The sequence below is a fragment of the Oncorhynchus nerka genome, linkage group LG14 (genome assembly GCF_034236695.1).
Source record: "Oncorhynchus nerka isolate Pitt River linkage group LG14, Oner_Uvic_2.0, whole genome shotgun sequence".
In the NCBI taxonomy this organism is placed as follows: Eukaryota; Metazoa; Chordata; class Actinopteri; order Salmoniformes; family Salmonidae; genus Oncorhynchus; species Oncorhynchus nerka.
The window spans coordinates 89308850-89325749 of NC_088409.1; the positions used below are offsets into that span (position 1 = coordinate 89308850).

Genomic DNA, 16900 nt, shown 5'->3' on the forward strand with positions numbered 1-16900 from the left:
CAGTAGGTTACTACCCCTATATCACAGTAGGTTATTACCCCTATATCACAGTAGGTTATTACCCCTATTTCACAGTAGGTTATTACCCCTATATCACAGTAGGTTACTACCCCTATATTACAGCAGGTTACTATATCACAGTAGGTTATTACCCCTATATCACAGTAGGTTATTACCCCTATATCACAGTAGGTTACTACCCCTATATCACAGTAGGTTACTATCCCTATATTACAGCAGGTTACTATATCACAGTAGGTTATTACCCCTATATCACAGTAGGTTATTACCCCTATATCACAGTAGGTTACTACCCCTATATCACAGTAGGTTATTACCCCTATATCACAGTAGGTTACTATATCACAGTAGGTTACTACCCCTATATCACAGTAGGTTATTACCCCTATATTACAGTAGGTTACTATATCACAGTAGGTTACTACCCCTATATCACAGTAGGTTACTATATTACAGTATGTTACTACCCCTATATCACAGTAGGTTACTACCCCTATATTACAGTAGGTTACTACCCCTACATTACAGTAGGTTACTATATTACAGTAGGTTACTATCCCCCTATATTACAGTAGGTTAATATATTACAGTATGTTACTACCCCTATATTACAGTAGGTTACCATATTACAGTAGGTTACTACCCCTATATCACAGTAGGATATTACCCCCTATATTACAGTAGGTTACTACCCCTATATCACAGTAGGTTACTATATTACAGTATGTTACTACCCCTATATTACAGTAGGTTACTACCACTATATTACAGTAGGTTATTACCCCTATATTACAGTAGGTTCCTATATCACAGTAGGTTATTACCCCTATATGACAGTAGGTTACAACCCCTATATCACAGTAGGTTACTACATTACAGTAGGTTATTACCCCTACATTACAGTAGGTTACTATATCACAGTAGGTTATTACCCCTATATGACAGTAGGTTATTACCCCTATATTACAGTAGGTTACTATATCACAGTAGGTTATTACCCTATATTACAGTAGGTTACTATATCACAGTAGGTTATTACCCCTATATCACAGTAGGTTACTACCCCTATATTACAGTAGGTTACTATATCACAGTAGGTTATTACCCCTATATCACAGTAGGTTACTACCCCTATATTACAGTAGGTTACTATATCACAGTAGGTTATTACCCCTATATTACAGTAGGTTATTACCCCTATATTACAGTAGGTTATTACCCCTATATCACAGTAGGTTATTACCCCTATATCACAGTAGGTTACTATATCACAGTAGGTTATTACCCCTATATTACAGTAGGTTACTATATCACAGTAGGTTCCTACCCCTATATGACAGTAGGTTATTACCCCTATATTACAGTAGGTTACTATATCACAGTAGGTTATTACCCCTATATCACAGTAGGTTTTTACCCCTATATTACAGTAGGTTACTATATCACAGTAGGTTATTACCCCTATATCACAGTAGGTTACTATATCACAGTAGGTTATTACATTACAGTAGGTTACTACCCCTATATCACAGTAGGTAATTACCCCTATATCACAGTAGGTTACTACCCCTATATCACAGTAGGTTACTATATCACAGTAGGTTATTACCCCTATATTACAGTAGGTTACTATATCACAGTAGGTTATTACCCCTATATTACAGTAGGTTACTATATCACAGTAGGTTACTACCCCTATATCACAGTAGCTTACTATATCACAGTAGGTTACTACCCCTATATCACAGTAGGTTACTACCCCTATATTACAGTAGGTTATTACCCCTACATTACAGTAGGTTACTATATCACAGTAGGTTATTACCCCTATATTACAACAGGTTACTATATCACAGTAGGTTATTACCGCTATATCACAGTAGGTTACTACCCCTATATCACAGTAGGTTACTACCCCTATATCACAGTAGGTTATTACCCCTATATCACAGTAGGTTATTACCCCTATATCACAGTAGGTTACTACCCCTATATTACAGCAGGTTACTATATCACAGTAGGTTATTACCCCTATATCACAGTAGGTTATTACCCCTATATCACAGTAGGTTACTACCCCTATATCACAGTAGGTTACTATCCCTATATTACAGCAGGTTACTATATCACAGTAGGTTATTACCCCTATATCACAGTAGGTTATTACCCCTATATCACAGTAGGTTACTACCCCTATATTACAGTAGGTTACTATATCACAGTAGGTTATTACCCCTATATCACAGTAGGTTACTACCCCTATATCACAGTAGGTTATTACCCCTATATCACAGTAGGTTATTACCCCTATATCACAGTAGGTTATTACCCCTATATTACACACACACTAAAGGGCTGAGGTAACCTCAGGAGAGACAGCACGTGTTACAGTGAGTGTGTCAGTGATTGAATGTGTGTGTGAGTCAATGATTGAGAATGTGTGTGTCGGGGATTGAGAGTGTTTAATGTCAGTGTGGGGTGCCGGTGGTGTTGTCTGTAAGGGTGGTTAGCATTGCCTTATGCCCTGACCTGCACTCTTAACTCAGTGTCACACACCTCTGTAGCGATGCCGCATTGGTGTGTTTTGCGATGCTGTGTGTGTGTGTGTGTGTGTGTGTCTGGTCGTAGTGTTGCTGTGAGCAAAGACCAGTGAGAGTAATCGCCATGGTGATTATTGATAAAAACCTAAACACCTGCCCTGCTCCCAAACCAATGATCCAAACCCCAAACATAAAGGACAAAAGCAATATACCAGCTGACACACACCCACACACACTCACAGCTCCCCTCACCTGCCTCACACACACTCTGTCCCCCCGTTCTGTTTCCAACATAATAAATAGCATCATTTAGGCCTTTAATATCAGCCCAACCCTCTGGGCCAAGGATCAACCCTAACGACCACTAACCCTCAGAGAGAGAGAGATAGAGGGGGGAGAGAGAGAAAGAGGGGGTACAGAGAAAGAGGGGAGAGTAGGGGGTAGAGAAAAGAGGGGAGAGTAGGGGAAGAGAGAAAGAGGGGAGAGTAGGGGAGAGAAATATGGGGGAGAGAGAAGGGGGAGAGTAGGGGGAGAGAGAGGGGGTAGAGAGAAAGGGGAGAGTAGGGGAGAGAGAAAGAGGGGGAGAGTAGGGAGAGAGAGTTGGGGGGGAGAGAAAGAAGGGGAGAGGGGTAGAGAGAAAGAAGAGGAGACTGGGGAGAGAGAGAGGGAGAGAGAGAGAAGGGAGAGAAAGAAGGGGAGACGGGGGAGAAAGAGGAGAGAGTGGGGGGGAGAGGGTGGAGAGAAGAAGAGGAGACAGGGGAGAGAGGCGTAGAGAGAAAGGGAGACGGGGAGAGAGGGTAGAGAGAAAGAAGGGGTGAGGGGGTAGAGAGAAAGAGGGGAGAGTGGGGGAGAGAGAAAGGGGGGAGAAAGAAGGGAAGAGAAAGAGGAGAGAGAGAAGAAGGGGGAGAGAAAGAGGGGAGAGTGGGGGAGAGAGGGGTAGAGAGAAAGAGGGGAGAGGGGGAAGAGAAAGCGGGGAGAGTGGGGGAGAGAGAAAGAAGGGGAGAGAGAGGGAGAGAGAAAGAGGGAGAGAGAGAAAGAGGGAGAGAGAAAGAGGGGAGAAGAGAGGGAGAGAGAAAGAAGGGGAGAGGGGGGATAGAGAAAGGAGGGGAGACGGGGGGGGAGAGAGAGGGGGAGAGAGAGAAGGGGAGAGAGAAGGGGAGAGAGAGAAGGGAGAGAGAGAAGGGAGAGAGAGAAGGGGAGAGAGAAAGAAGGGAGAGGGGAGAGAGAAAGAAGGGGAGACGGGGGAAAGAGAGAGGGGGGAGGGAGAGAGGGGGGGTAGAGAGAAAGAGGCGAGAGTGGGGGGAGAGAGAAAGAAGGGAGAGAGAAAGAGGGGAGAGAGAGAGAGGGTATATTGAAACAGACTCAATAAAAGCATTAAATTCCCTTACAAAACCACCTTTATTATTGCCTTATTAAAAATGTCTATTAGGAGTATTCTCTACCTCCCTCCCCCGTTTCCATACAGCTGGTGGGACAGGGACCCTGCGGGTCTGTGTGTGTGCCTGAGTGTCTTTACCCCCCTGGTCAGGGCCATGCGCCGCTCTATCACTCTCTGCCAGGCTTGTGGGGCCTTGTGTGGAGCCTGGGGGCTGGGTAGTGAGCTTCCCCAGGCAGGTTGAGGGCTGCTGGGGCAGGACCCTGCTTGAGATGGGCCTACAGGCGGTGATGGATGGAGGCGTGAGACTAAGAGCCAACTGAGGCGAAGAGAGCAAGACAACGCACAAGGGTCTCACACACACACACACAGGGGAAATAAACAAACATAAGTGCAAGCACAAATACGCAGGCGCATGTACACTTTAAACAACACACACACACACACACACACACAGGTTCTCATCACTGACAGCTGTTATTCATCACGTATGTTTTATTACAGCTCTCCTGTAAGAGAAAGATGGAGGAGAAGCAGGAAAATAGAAAGATGGAGGACAGAACCAGGAAAACAGAAAGATGGAGGAGAGCAGAGGAAAGGAGGGACCAATAGGAATGGAATCGTGAAACTGAGCTGAGGAAGAAAAAAGACAAGAAACAACTTCTCCTTGTGTTACTGTGTGTGTGTGTGTGCGCGTGAAAGGGAGGGAGGTCACAGATGGATTCTGATTGGCTGTGATAGCAGTGCCGGTCAGGCGTGGTCGGGTCGTCTGGGTAACAACATCTTTAATGTGATTGGTTTAGAATAATCGTTTCTGTTTTGAGAAATTTCTCCAGTTTAAAAAAAAAAGTTAAACTGTATCAGGAAGGAGAGAGTGTGTGTGTGGAGGGGGGGGGGGGTGTTATTCCATTAGGTGAGTAGAATTTGTTTAAGCACTTAGATTACTCATTCTCTCATCCTCCTCCCTCTTTCCCCTTTTGCTGTGTCTAGTTCTACCGGTCAGTTTGAGGAAGAGAGAAGAAGAAGATGGAGGACCAGAACACGACAGTGGGAGTGGTGTAATCCATCATAAACAGAACATCGTTCCTGTAACTCAATCATGACAGTGTTTGTGTGTGTGTGTGCGTGGGCTTACCTAGTAATTAAGACAGTGGTCTAAGCTTTTCGGGGTTTATTTGGACATTTTTAAGGATGCAGATTATTTGCGAAACCTTTGCACATAGCAGTAATTATTTCCATTCATTAAATAAGCACAGTTTAGAGACTTCCTCATACCAAAGGGCAACAATCATTTTCTTTAACAATCATTCTTCAGTCCTATCTCCTTAGAAAGTCATTATTCAATATGTATAAATTAACCCCCCCCACACTAATAACATACTCATAGATATTAAATATGTATACACTAATAACATACTCATAGATATTAAATATGTATACACTAATAACATACTCATAGATATTAAATATGTATACACTAATAACATACTCATAGATATTCAATATGTATACACTAATAACATACTCATAGATATTAAATATGTATACACTAATAACATACTCATAGATATTAAATATGTATACACTAATAACATACTCATAGATATTAAATATGTATACACTAATAACATACTCATAGATATTCAATATGTATACACTAATAACATACTCATAGATATTAAATATGTATACACTAATAACATACTCATAGATATTAAATATGTATACACTAACCCCCCCAGCACTAATAAAATACTCATAGAAATCACACACACAGACAAATCAAGGTGCTTTATTGGCATGGTAACATATGTTTACATATTACACTTGGACAGTTTCTAAAATAAGAGAGACATTTCAAATGTCATACTATGTCTATATGTGACCTAATTCAGGAAACTAGGCGTATGTCGCAAGTTACGACTTCACAGGAGAGCTGTTTGAACGTAAAAACAAGTTTTGTTTTTATCAAAAATTTGTTTTTTTGGGGGGCAGAAATGCATTCTGGAACATGTGAACTTTCATGTGCCTTAATAACAAACATGTATGTCATTTGTAAACACGAATACAATTGCTAAATTAGAGCCTTGTTGGTTAAATTGGCTGAGATAATGAGTGGGCTGGACATGCCGAGAGAGGAGTTCGGATTGGTCTGCCATATAGAGGGCTTCTGTCTATTTGAACTCATTAGTCTGTTGGTACTCCTGTTGAACGCGGCTTTGAAAAAAATATATATTGTGTAGTGGAGCTGCATAAGTGTTGCTCTCCACTTTCTGAAGGATCACGTTGTGAAATCAGTGGAATTTGAGTATGATAGCTAAAGAGATGGAGGAAACACTGGTCTCTGGATTACATCTTCAAACTAAGGGCAACCGTGGCATCTGTAACAGGGAGATGCGTCCATCATGCATAATGATGTATACAGGTAAGATAGTCTAGCGTTAGCTAGCTACATTTTCAGATATTACACCTTTCTAATTTGGACAGAAAATGGTTTAATTTCAAGCTAACGTGTACTATTAGCTAGCTAGCTAGCTGTCTGGCTCCCTAGCTGACGTTATTTGTTTCCCAGAGCCGTTTGCTGTGATGGCACACTGTTGTATTTCACCCAGTAGATATGGGAGTTTATCAAAATTGGATTTGTTTTTTCGAATTCTTTATAGATCTGTGTAATGTGAGGGAAATATGTGTCCCTAATATGGCCATACATTTGGCAGGAGATTAGGAAGTGCAGCTCAGTTTCCACCTCATTTTGTGGGCAGTGTGCACATAGCCTGTCTTCTCTTGAGAGCCATGTCTGCCTACGGCGGCCTTTCTCAATAGCAAGGCTATGCTCACTGAGTCTGTACATAGTCAAAGCTTTCCTTAAGTTTGGGTCAGTCACAGTGGTCAGGTATTCTGCCACTGTGTACTCTCTGTTTAGTGCCAGATAGCATTCTAGTTTGCTCTGTTTTTTTGTTAATTCTTTCCAATGTGTCAAGTAATGGTCTTTTTGTTTTCTCATGTTGTGGTTAGGTCTAATCTCACAGTTTCTCTCTATTTTCTTGTGGTGTTGCCCCAGGACAGGTTCTGTGCAAGGGTCAGAGATCAATTAGGTCTGGAGGGAGGTTGGGGCTTACTTGTTTAAAACCCACTGGTGTGTAGAGGGACCACAGGGGGGGTGGATGTTCTGCCCTGGGGTAGTGTGTTCGGCAGAGGACCCGAGTCACAGACAGGTGTGAGACAGAAACCCAATCAGTCACTTGAAGTACACCTCAAGGACATGATGTGCGTGTGTGTGGATGCGTGTGCACGGGCGTGTGTCAGTGTGTGTATGCATGACTCACTCACCTTTCTCCAGCAGCATGCGTACAGCGAGTGGGTCGTCGGCCAGCGTTGCGTAGTGTAGGGCTGTGCAACCACGGAAACCAGCCCTGCTACTTAGCCTGCTACTAAATTCATCCTCCCTGGAAACTAACACTGACAGACAGACAGACAGATTGACAGACAGACAGACAGACAGATAGACAGAGGGTGAAGGAGAGAGATTAATAAATCACTTGTATTTTTATCTTCTCCAGTCATGTAAAATTCTGAGAATCAAACTAATTTCTACATTAGAGAGAATCCATGGTGTTTCTACTAAAAATAAAAGCAATGGCCCTGATGTGTTCAACAACTCTATCATGTATAGTAATGATACACACTTCTTTATTACACAAACAGCCCTCTTCTCTCTCTCCCCCTAAACCTCTCTCTCTACTCAGCCCTTCTTTACCCCCCTCTCGCTCTCTCTCTATCCCATCTTTCTCTCCCTCCATCTCTCTACTCAGCCCTTCTTTACCTCTCTCTCTCTCTCTCTATCCCATCTTTCTCTCCCTCCATCTCTCTACTCAGCCCTTCTTTACCTCTCTCTCTCTATCCCATCTTTCTCTCCCTCCATCTCTCTACTCAGCCCTTCTTTACCCCTCTCTCTCTCGCTCTCTCTCTATCCCATCTTTCTCTCCCTCCATCTCTCTACGCAGCCCTTCTTTACCCCCCTCTCTCTCTCTCTATCCCATCTTTCTCTCCCTCCATCTCTCTACTCAGCTCTTCTTTACCCCCTCTCTCTCTCTCTCTATCCCATCTTTCTCTCCCTCCATCTCTCTACTCAGCCCTTCTTTACCTCTCTCTCTCTCTATCCCATCTTTCTCTCCTCCATCTCTCTACTCAGCCCTTCTTTACCCCCTCTCTCTCTCTCTATCCCATCTTTCTCTCCCTCCATCTCTCTACTCAGCCCTTCTTTACCCCCCTCTCTCTCTATCCCATCTTTCTCTCCCTCCATCTCTCTACTCAGCCCTTCTTTACCTCTCTCTCTCTCTCTCTATCCCATCTTTCTCTCCCTCCATCTCTCTACTCAGCCCTTCTTTACCTCTCTCTCTCTCACTCTCTATCCCATCTTTCTCTCCCTCCATCTCTCTACTCAGCCCTTCTTTACCTCTCTCTCTCTCTATCCCATCTTTCTCTCCCTCCATCTCTCTACTCAGCCCTTCTTTACCTCTCTCTCTCTCTCTCTCTCTATCCCATCTTTCTCTCCCTCCATCTCTCTACTCAGCCCTTCTTTACCTCTCTCTCTCTCTCTCTATCCCATCTTTCTCTCCCTCCATCTCTCTACTCAGCCCTTCTTTTACCCCTCTCTCTCTCTCTCTCTATCTATCCCATCTTTCTCTCCCTCCATCTCTCTACTCAGCCCTTCTTTACCCCCTCTCTCTCTCTCTCTATCCCATCTTTCTCTCCCTCCATCTCTCTACTCAGCTCTTCTTTACCCCCTCTCTCTCTCTCTATCCCATCTTTCTCTCCCTCCATCTCTCTACTCAGCCCTTCTTTTACCCCCTCTCTCTCTCTCTATCCCATCTTTCTCTCCCTCCATCTCTCTACTCAGCCCTTCTTTACCCCCCTCTCTCTCTCTCTCTATCCCATCTTTCTCTCCCTCCATCTCTCTACTCAGCCCTTCTTTACCCCCCTCTCTCTCTCTCTCTATCCCATCTTTCTCTCCCTCCATCTCTCTACTCAGCCCTTTTTTATCTCTCTCTCTCTCTCTCCATCCCATCTTTCTCTCCCTCCATCTCTCTACTCAGCCCTTCTTTATCTCTGTCTCTCTCTCTATCCATCCCATCTTTCTCTCCCTCCATCTCTCTACTCAGCCCTTCTTTACCTCTCTCTCTCTCTATCCCATCTTTCTCTCCCTCCATCTCTCTACTCAGCCCTTCTTTACCTCTCTCTCTCTCTCTCTCTCTATCCCATCTTTCTCTCCCTCCATCTCTCTACTCAGCCCTTCTTTACCTCTCTCTCTCTCTCTCTATCCCATCTTTCTCTCCCTCCATCTCTCTACTCAGCCCTTCTTTTACCCCTCTCTCTCTCTCTCTCTATCCCATCTTTCTCTCCCTCCATCTCTCTACTCAGCCCTTCTTTACCCCCCTCTCTCTCTCTCTCTATCCCATCTTTCTCTCCCTCCATCTCTCTACTCAGCTCTTCTTTACCCCCCTCTCTCTCTCTCTATCCCATCTTTCTCTCCCTCCATCTCTCTACTCAGCCCTTCTTTTACCCCCTCTCTCTCTCTCTCTATCCCATCTTTCTCTCCCTCCATCTCTCTACTCAGCCCTTCTTTACCCCCCTCTCTCTCTCTCTCTATCCCATCTTTCTCTCCCTCCATCTCTCTACTCAGCCCTTCTTTACCCCCCTCTCTCTCTCTCTCTATCCCATCTTTCTCTCCCTCCATCTCTCTACTCAGCCCTTTTTTATCTCTCTCTCTCTCTCTCCATCCCATCTTTCTCTCCCTCCATCTCTCTACTCAGCCCTTCTTTATCTCTGTCTCTCTCTCTATCCATCCCATCTTTCTCTCCCTCCATCTCTCTACTCAGCCCTTCTCTCCCTCCCTCCCTCCCTCCCTCTCTCTTTCTACCCAGCACTTAGTTTTCTCCTTCCGACCACCACTTGTCATCCTCCCTGGCTCTCTTTTCCCCGACACTCCCTCTCATTGTCTGCCTTCATCTCTTTCCCTGGAACTTTGTCTCTTCACTCCCTCCATCACCGAATCCCCCCTCTCCCTCCCCATCTCTCCCTGACAGGCTGGCCGGTGTGTGTATGGATGTCTGAGAGGGATAATCACAACAAACTCAATAAAGCGTCGCGCAGGCCCGCCTAGCCCATCTATCAGCGTGCGTCTGGGAAATGCTTCCCCACGCAACGCCGCCCCGCGTGGACCCGAAGCTGACAGCTATATAAATGTGTGCAATATACATATCACATATAAATATGTCTGCAGAGCCAGCAGAGGCTGAGTCTGTGTGTGTGTGTGTGTGTGTGTGTGTGTCTGTGTGTGTCTGTGTGTGTCTGTGTGTGTTTCCATAGAAAACAAATAAAACAAAGCCTCCACCAGAAAATAAATACAGAAAATAAATAAATGGGGAACAAATGAAACTCTTACATATATGCAAATATGAGAGGAGCTCATAATGTCTGTCTAAAGTTAGAATTCATCTATGTAATAACAAACTAACGACCAGGGCCCAGTATGGGTCTGTCTAACAAACTAACGACCAGGGCCCACTGTGGGTCTGTCTAACAAACTAACGACCAGGGCCCAGTGTGGGTCTGTCTAACAAACTAACGACCAGGGCCCAGTGTGGGTCTGTCTAACAAACTAACGACCAGGGCCCACTGTGGGTCTGTCTATCTAACAAACTAACGACCAGGGCCCACTGTGGGTCTGTCTATCTAACAAACTAACGACCAGGGCCAAGTGTGGGTCTGTCTGTCTAACAAACTAGCGACCAGGGCCCACTGTGGGTCTGTCTGTCTAACAAACTAACGACCAGGGCCCACTGTGGGTCTGTCTAACAAACTAACGACCAGGGCCCAGTGTGGGTCTGTCTAACAAACTAACGACCAGGGCCCAGTGTGGGTCTGTCTAACAAACTAACGACCAGGGCCCACTGTGGGTCTGTCTATCTAACAAACTAACGACCAGGGCCCACTGTGGGTCTGTCTATCTAACAAACTAACGACCAGGGCCCACTGTGGGTCTGTCTATCTAACAAACTAACGACCAGGGCCAAGTGTGGGTCTGTCTGTCTAACAAACTAGCGACCAGGGCCCACTGTGGGTCTGTCTGTCTAACAAACTAACGACCAGGGCCCAGTGTGGGCCTGTCTGTCTAACAAACTAACGACCAGGGCCCAGTGTGGGTCTGTCTGTCTAACAAACTAATGACCAGGGCCCACTGTGGGTCTGAGTATCTAACAAACTAATGACCAGGGCCCACTGTGGGTCTGTCTAACAAACTAACGACCAGGGCCCACTATGGGACTGTCTGTCTAACAAACTAACGACCAGGGCCCAGTGTGGGTCTGTCTGTCTAACAAACTAACGACCAGGGCCCACTGTGGGTCTGTCTGTCTAACAAACTAACGACCAGGGCCCACTGTGGGTCTGTCTATCTAACAAACTAACGACCAGGGCCCAGTGTGGGCCTGTGTCTATCTATCTAACAAACTAACGACTAGGGCCCAGTGTGGGTCTGTCTGTCTAACAAACTAATGACCAGGGCCCACTGTGGGTCTGTCTGTCTAACAAACTAACGACCAGGGCCCACTGTGGGTCTGTCTAACAAACTAACGACCAGGGCCCAGTGTGGGTCTGTCTGTCTGTCTAACAAACTAACGACCAGGGCCCAGTGTGGGTCTGTCTGTCTAACAAACTAACGACCAGGGCCCACTGTGGGACTGTCTGTCTAACAAACTAACGACCAGGGCCCACTGTGGGTCTGTCTGTCTAACAAACTAACGACCAGGGCCCACTGTGGGTCTGTCTGTCTAACAAACTAACTACCAGGGCCCAGTGTGGGTCTGTCTGTCTAACAAACTAACGACCAGGGCCCACTGTGGGTCTGTCTGTCTAACAAACTAACGACCAGGGCCCACTGTGGGTCTGTCTATCTAACAAACTAACGACCATGGCCCAGTGTGGGCCTGTCTAACAAACTAACGACTAGGGCCCAGTGTGGGTCTGTGTCTATCTATCTAACAAACTAACGACTAGGGCCCAGTGTGGGTCTGTCTGTCTAACAAACTAATGACCAGGGCCCACTGTGGGTCTATCTAACAAACTAACAACCAGGGCCCAGTGTGGGTCTGTCTAACAAACTAACGACCAGGGCCCACTGTGGGACTGTCTGTCTAACAAACTAACGACCAGGGCCCAGTGTGGGTCTGTCTGTCTAACAAACTAACGACCAGGGCCCACTGTGGGACTGTCTGTCTAACAAACTAACGACCAGGGCCCAGTGTGGGTCTGTCTAACAAACTAACTGTGTGGGTCTGTCTAACAAACTAACGACCAGGGCCCACTGTGGGTCTGTCTGTCTAACAAACTAACTACCAGGGCCCAGTGTGGGTCTGTCTGTCTAACAAACTAACGACCAGGGCCCACTGTGGGTCTGTCTATCTAACAAACTAATGACCAGGGCCCAGTGTGGGCCTGTCTAACAAACTAACGACTAGGGCCCAGTGTGGGTCTGTGTCTATCTATCTAACAAACTAACGACTAGGGCCCAGTGTGGGTCTGTCTGTCTAACAAACTAACGACCAGGGCCCACTGTGGGACTGTCTGTCTAACAAACTAACGACCAGGGCCCAGTGTGGGTCTGTATGTCTAACAAACTAATGACCAGGGCCCACTGTGGGTCTGTCTGTCTAACAAACTAACGACCAGGGCCCACTGTGGGTCTGTCTAACAAACTAACGACCAGGGCCCAGTGTGGGTCTGTCTGTCTGTCTAACAAACTCGACCAGGGCCCACTGTGGGTCTGTCTGTCTAACAAACTAAACCAGGGCCCACTGTGGGTCTGTCTGTCTAACAAACTAACGACCAGGGCCCAGTGTGGGTCTGTCTGTCTAACAAACTAACGACCAGGGCCCAGTGTGGGTCTGTCTGTCTAACAAACTAACGACCAGGGCCCACTGTGGGTCTGTCTGACCAGGGCCCACTGTGGGTCTGTCTGTCTAACAAACTAACGACCAGGGCCCACTGTGGGTCTGTCTGTCTAACAAACTAACAAACAACCAGGGCCCAGTGTGGGTCTGTCTGTCTAACAAACTAACGACCAGGGCCCACTGTGGGTCTGTCTGTCTAACAAACTAACAAACTAACGACCAGGGCCCACTGTGGGTCTGTCTGTCTAACAAACTAACGACCAGGGCCCACTGTGGGTCTGTCTGTCTAACAAACTAACGACCAGGGCCCAGTGTGGGTCTGTCTGTCTGTCTAACAAACTAACGACCAGGCCCAGTGTGGGTCTGTCTGTCTAACAAACTAACGACCAGGGCCCAACTGTGGGACTGTCTGTCTAACAAAAACTAACGACCAGGGCCCAGTGTGGGTCTGTCTGTCTAACAAACTAACGACCAGGGCCCACTGTGGGTCTGTCTGTCTAACAAACTACCAGGGCCCACTGTGGGTCTGTCTGTCTAACAAACTAGGGGCCCACTGTGGGTCTGTCTGTCTGTCTAACAAACTAACGACCAGGGCCCACTGTGGGTCTGTCTGTCTAACAAACTAACGACCAGGGCCCACTGTGGGTCTGTCTGTCTAACAAACTAACGACCAGGGCCCACTGTGGGTCTGTCTGTCTAACAAACGACCAGGGCCCAGTGTGGGTCTGTCTGTCTGTGTGGGTCTAACAAACTAACGACCAGGGCCCACTGTGGGTCTGTCTGTCTGTCTAACAAACTAACGACCAGGGCTGTCAACAAACTAACGACCAGGGCCCACTGGGGACTGTCTGTCTAACAAACTAACGAAGGGCCCAGTGTGGGTCTGTCTGTCTAACAAACTAACGACCAGGGCCCAGTGTGGGTCTGTCTGTCTAACAAACTAACGACCAGGGCCCACTGTGGGTCTGTCTGTCTGTCTAACAAACTAACGACCAGGGCCCACTGTGGGTCTGTCTGTCTAACAAACTAACTACCAGGGCCCAGTGTGGGTCTGTCTGTCTAACAAACTAACGACCAGGGCCCACTGTGGGTCTGTCTGTCTAACAAACTAACAAACTAACGACCAGGGCCCAGTGTGGGTCTGTCTGTCTAACAAACTAACGACCAGGGCCCAGTGTGGGTCTGTCTGTCTAACAAACTAATGACCAGGGCCCAGTGTGGGTCTGTCTGTCTAACAAACTAACGACCAGGGCCCACTGTGGGTCTGTCTGTCTAACAAACTAACGACCAGGGCCCAGTGTGGGTCTGTCTGTCTAACAAACTAACGACCAGGGCCCACTGTGGGTCTGTCTGTCTAACAAACTAACGGGCCCACCAGTGTGGGTCTGTCTGTCTAACAAACTAACGACCAGGGCCCACTGTGGGTCTGTCTGTCTAACAAACTAACGACCAGGGCCCACTGTGGGTCTGTCTGTCTAACAAACTAACGACCAGGGCCCACTGTGGGTCTGTCTGTCTAACAAACTAACGACCAGGGCCCACAACAAACTAACGACCAGGGCCCACTGTGGGTCTGTCTGTCTAACAAACTAACGACCAGGGCCCACTGTGGGTCTGTCTGTCTAACAAACTAACGTGTGGGTCTGTCTGTCTAACAAACTAACGACCAGGGCCCACTGTGGGTCTGTCTGTCTAACAAACTAACAAACGACCAGGGCCCAGTGTGGGTCTGTCTGTCTAACAAACTAACGACCAGGGCCCACTGTGGGTCTGTCTGTCTAACAAACTAACGACCAGGGCCCACTGTGGGTCTGTCTGTCTAACAAACTAACGACCAGGGCCCACTGTGGGTCTGTCTGTCTAACAAACTAACGACCAGGGCCCACTGTGGGTCTGTCTGTCTAACAAACTAACGACCAGGGCCCAGTGTGGGTCTGTCTGTCTAACAAACTAACGACCAGGGCCCAGTGTGGGTCTGTCTGTCTAACAAACTAATGACCAGGGCCCACTGTGGGAACAAAAACTAACGACCAGGGCCCAGTGTGGGTCTGTCTGTCTAACAAACTAACGACCAGGGCCCACTGTGGGTCTGTCTGTCTAACAAACTAACTACCAGGGCCCAGTGTGGGTCTGTCTGTCTAACAAACTAACGACCAGGGCCCACTGTGGGTCTGTCTGTCTGTGGGTCTGTCTAACAAACTAACGACCAGGGCCCAGTGTGGGTCTGTCTGTCTAACAAACTAACGACCAGGGCCCACTGTGGGTCTGTCTGTCTAACAAACTAACGACCAGGGCCCAGTGTGGGCCCAAACTGTGGGTCTGTCTGTCTAACAAACTAACGACCAGGGCCCAGTGTGGGTCTGTCTGTCTAACAAACTAACGACCAGGGCCCAGTGTGGGTCTGTCTAACAAACTAACGACTCCCAGTGTGGGTCTGTGTCTATCTATCTAACAAACTAACGACTAGGGCCCAGTGTGGGTCTGTCTGTCTAACAAACTAATGACCAGGGCCCACTGTGGGTCTGTCTGTCTAACAAACTAACGACCAGGGCCCACTGTGGGTCTGTCTAACAAACTAACGACCAGGGCCCAGTGTGGGTCTGTCTGTCTGTCTAACAAACTAACGACCAGAGCCCAGTGTGGGTCTGTCTGTCTAACAAACTAACGACCAGGGCCCACTGTGGGACTGTCTGTCCTACAAACTAACGACCAGGGCCCACTGTGGGTCTGTCTGTCTAACAAACTAACGACCAGGGCCCACTGTGGGTCTGTCTGTCTAACAAACTAACTACCAGGGCCCAGTGTGGGTCTGTCTGTCTAACAAACTAACGACCAGGGCCCACTGTGGGACTGTCTGTCTAACAAACTAACGACCAGGGCCCAGTGTGGGTCTGTCTGTCTAACAAACTAATGACCAGGGCCCACTGTGGGTCTGTCTGTCTAACAAACTAACGACCAGGGCCCACTGTGGGTCTGTCTGTCTAACAAACTAACGACCAGGGCCCAGTGTGGGTCTGTCTGTCTAACAAACTAACGACCAGGGCCCACTGTGGGTCTGTCTGTCTAACAAACTAACGACCAGGGCCCACTGTGGTGTCTGTCTAACAAACTAACGACCAGGGCCCACTGTGGGTCTGTCTGTCTAACAAACTAACGACCAGGGCCCACTGTGGGTCTGTCTGTCTAACAAACTAACGACCAGGGCCCACTGTGGGGGCCCACCAGGGCCCACTGTGGGTCTGTCTAACAAACTAACGACCAGGGCCCACTGTGGGTCTGTCTAACAAACTAACGACCAGGGCCCAGTGTGGGTCTGTCTGTCTAACAAACTAACGACCAGGGCCCACTGTGGGACTGTCTGTCTAACAAACTAACGACCAGGGCCCAGTGTGGGTCTGTGTCTAACAAACTAATCTGTGGGTCTGTCTGTCTAACAAACTAACGACCAGGGCCCACTGTGGGTCTGTCTGTCTGTCAAACAAACTAACGACCAGGGCCCAGTGTGGGTCTGTCTGTCTAACAAACTAACGACCAGGGCCCAGTGTGGGTCTGTCTGTCTAACAAACTAACGACCAGGGCCCACTGTGGGACTCTGTCTAACAAACTAACGACCAGGGCCCAGTGTGGGTCTGTCTGTCTAACAAACTAACGACCAGGGCCCACTGTGGGTCTGTCTGTCTAACAAACTAACTACCAGGGCCCAGTGTGGGTCTGTCTGTCTAACAAACTAACGACCAGGGCCCACTGTGGGTCTGTCTGTGTGGGTCTGTCTAACAAACTAACAACCAGGGCCCACTGTGGGTCTGTCTGTCTAACAAACTAACGACCAGGGCCCACTGTGGGTCTGTCTAACAAACTAACGGGGCCCACTGTCTGTCTGTCTAACAAACTAACGACCAGGGCCCAGTGTGGGTCTGTCTGTCTAACAAACTAACGACCAGGCCCAGTGTGGGCCTGTCTAACAAACTAACGACTAGGGCCCAGTGTGGGTCTGTCTGTATCTATCTAACAAA

The 16900-nt window shown here is 47.5% G+C and overlaps 1 protein-coding gene across 2 annotated transcripts in view; it reads right to left on the bottom strand.

The window, feature by feature from the left end:
- Positions 1-16900, bottom strand: part of LOC115142002 (mitochondrial disaggregase-like) — an 89288-nt gene that overhangs the window by 41219 nt on the left and 31169 nt on the right. For both annotated transcript variants that reach the window (XM_065000521.1, XM_065000522.1), the window contains exon 5: positions 7267-7395. In XM_065000521.1, the coding sequence (XP_064856593.1) occupies positions 7267-7395 (129 nt within the window). The remainder of the gene's footprint in view (positions 1-7266; positions 7396-16900) is intronic.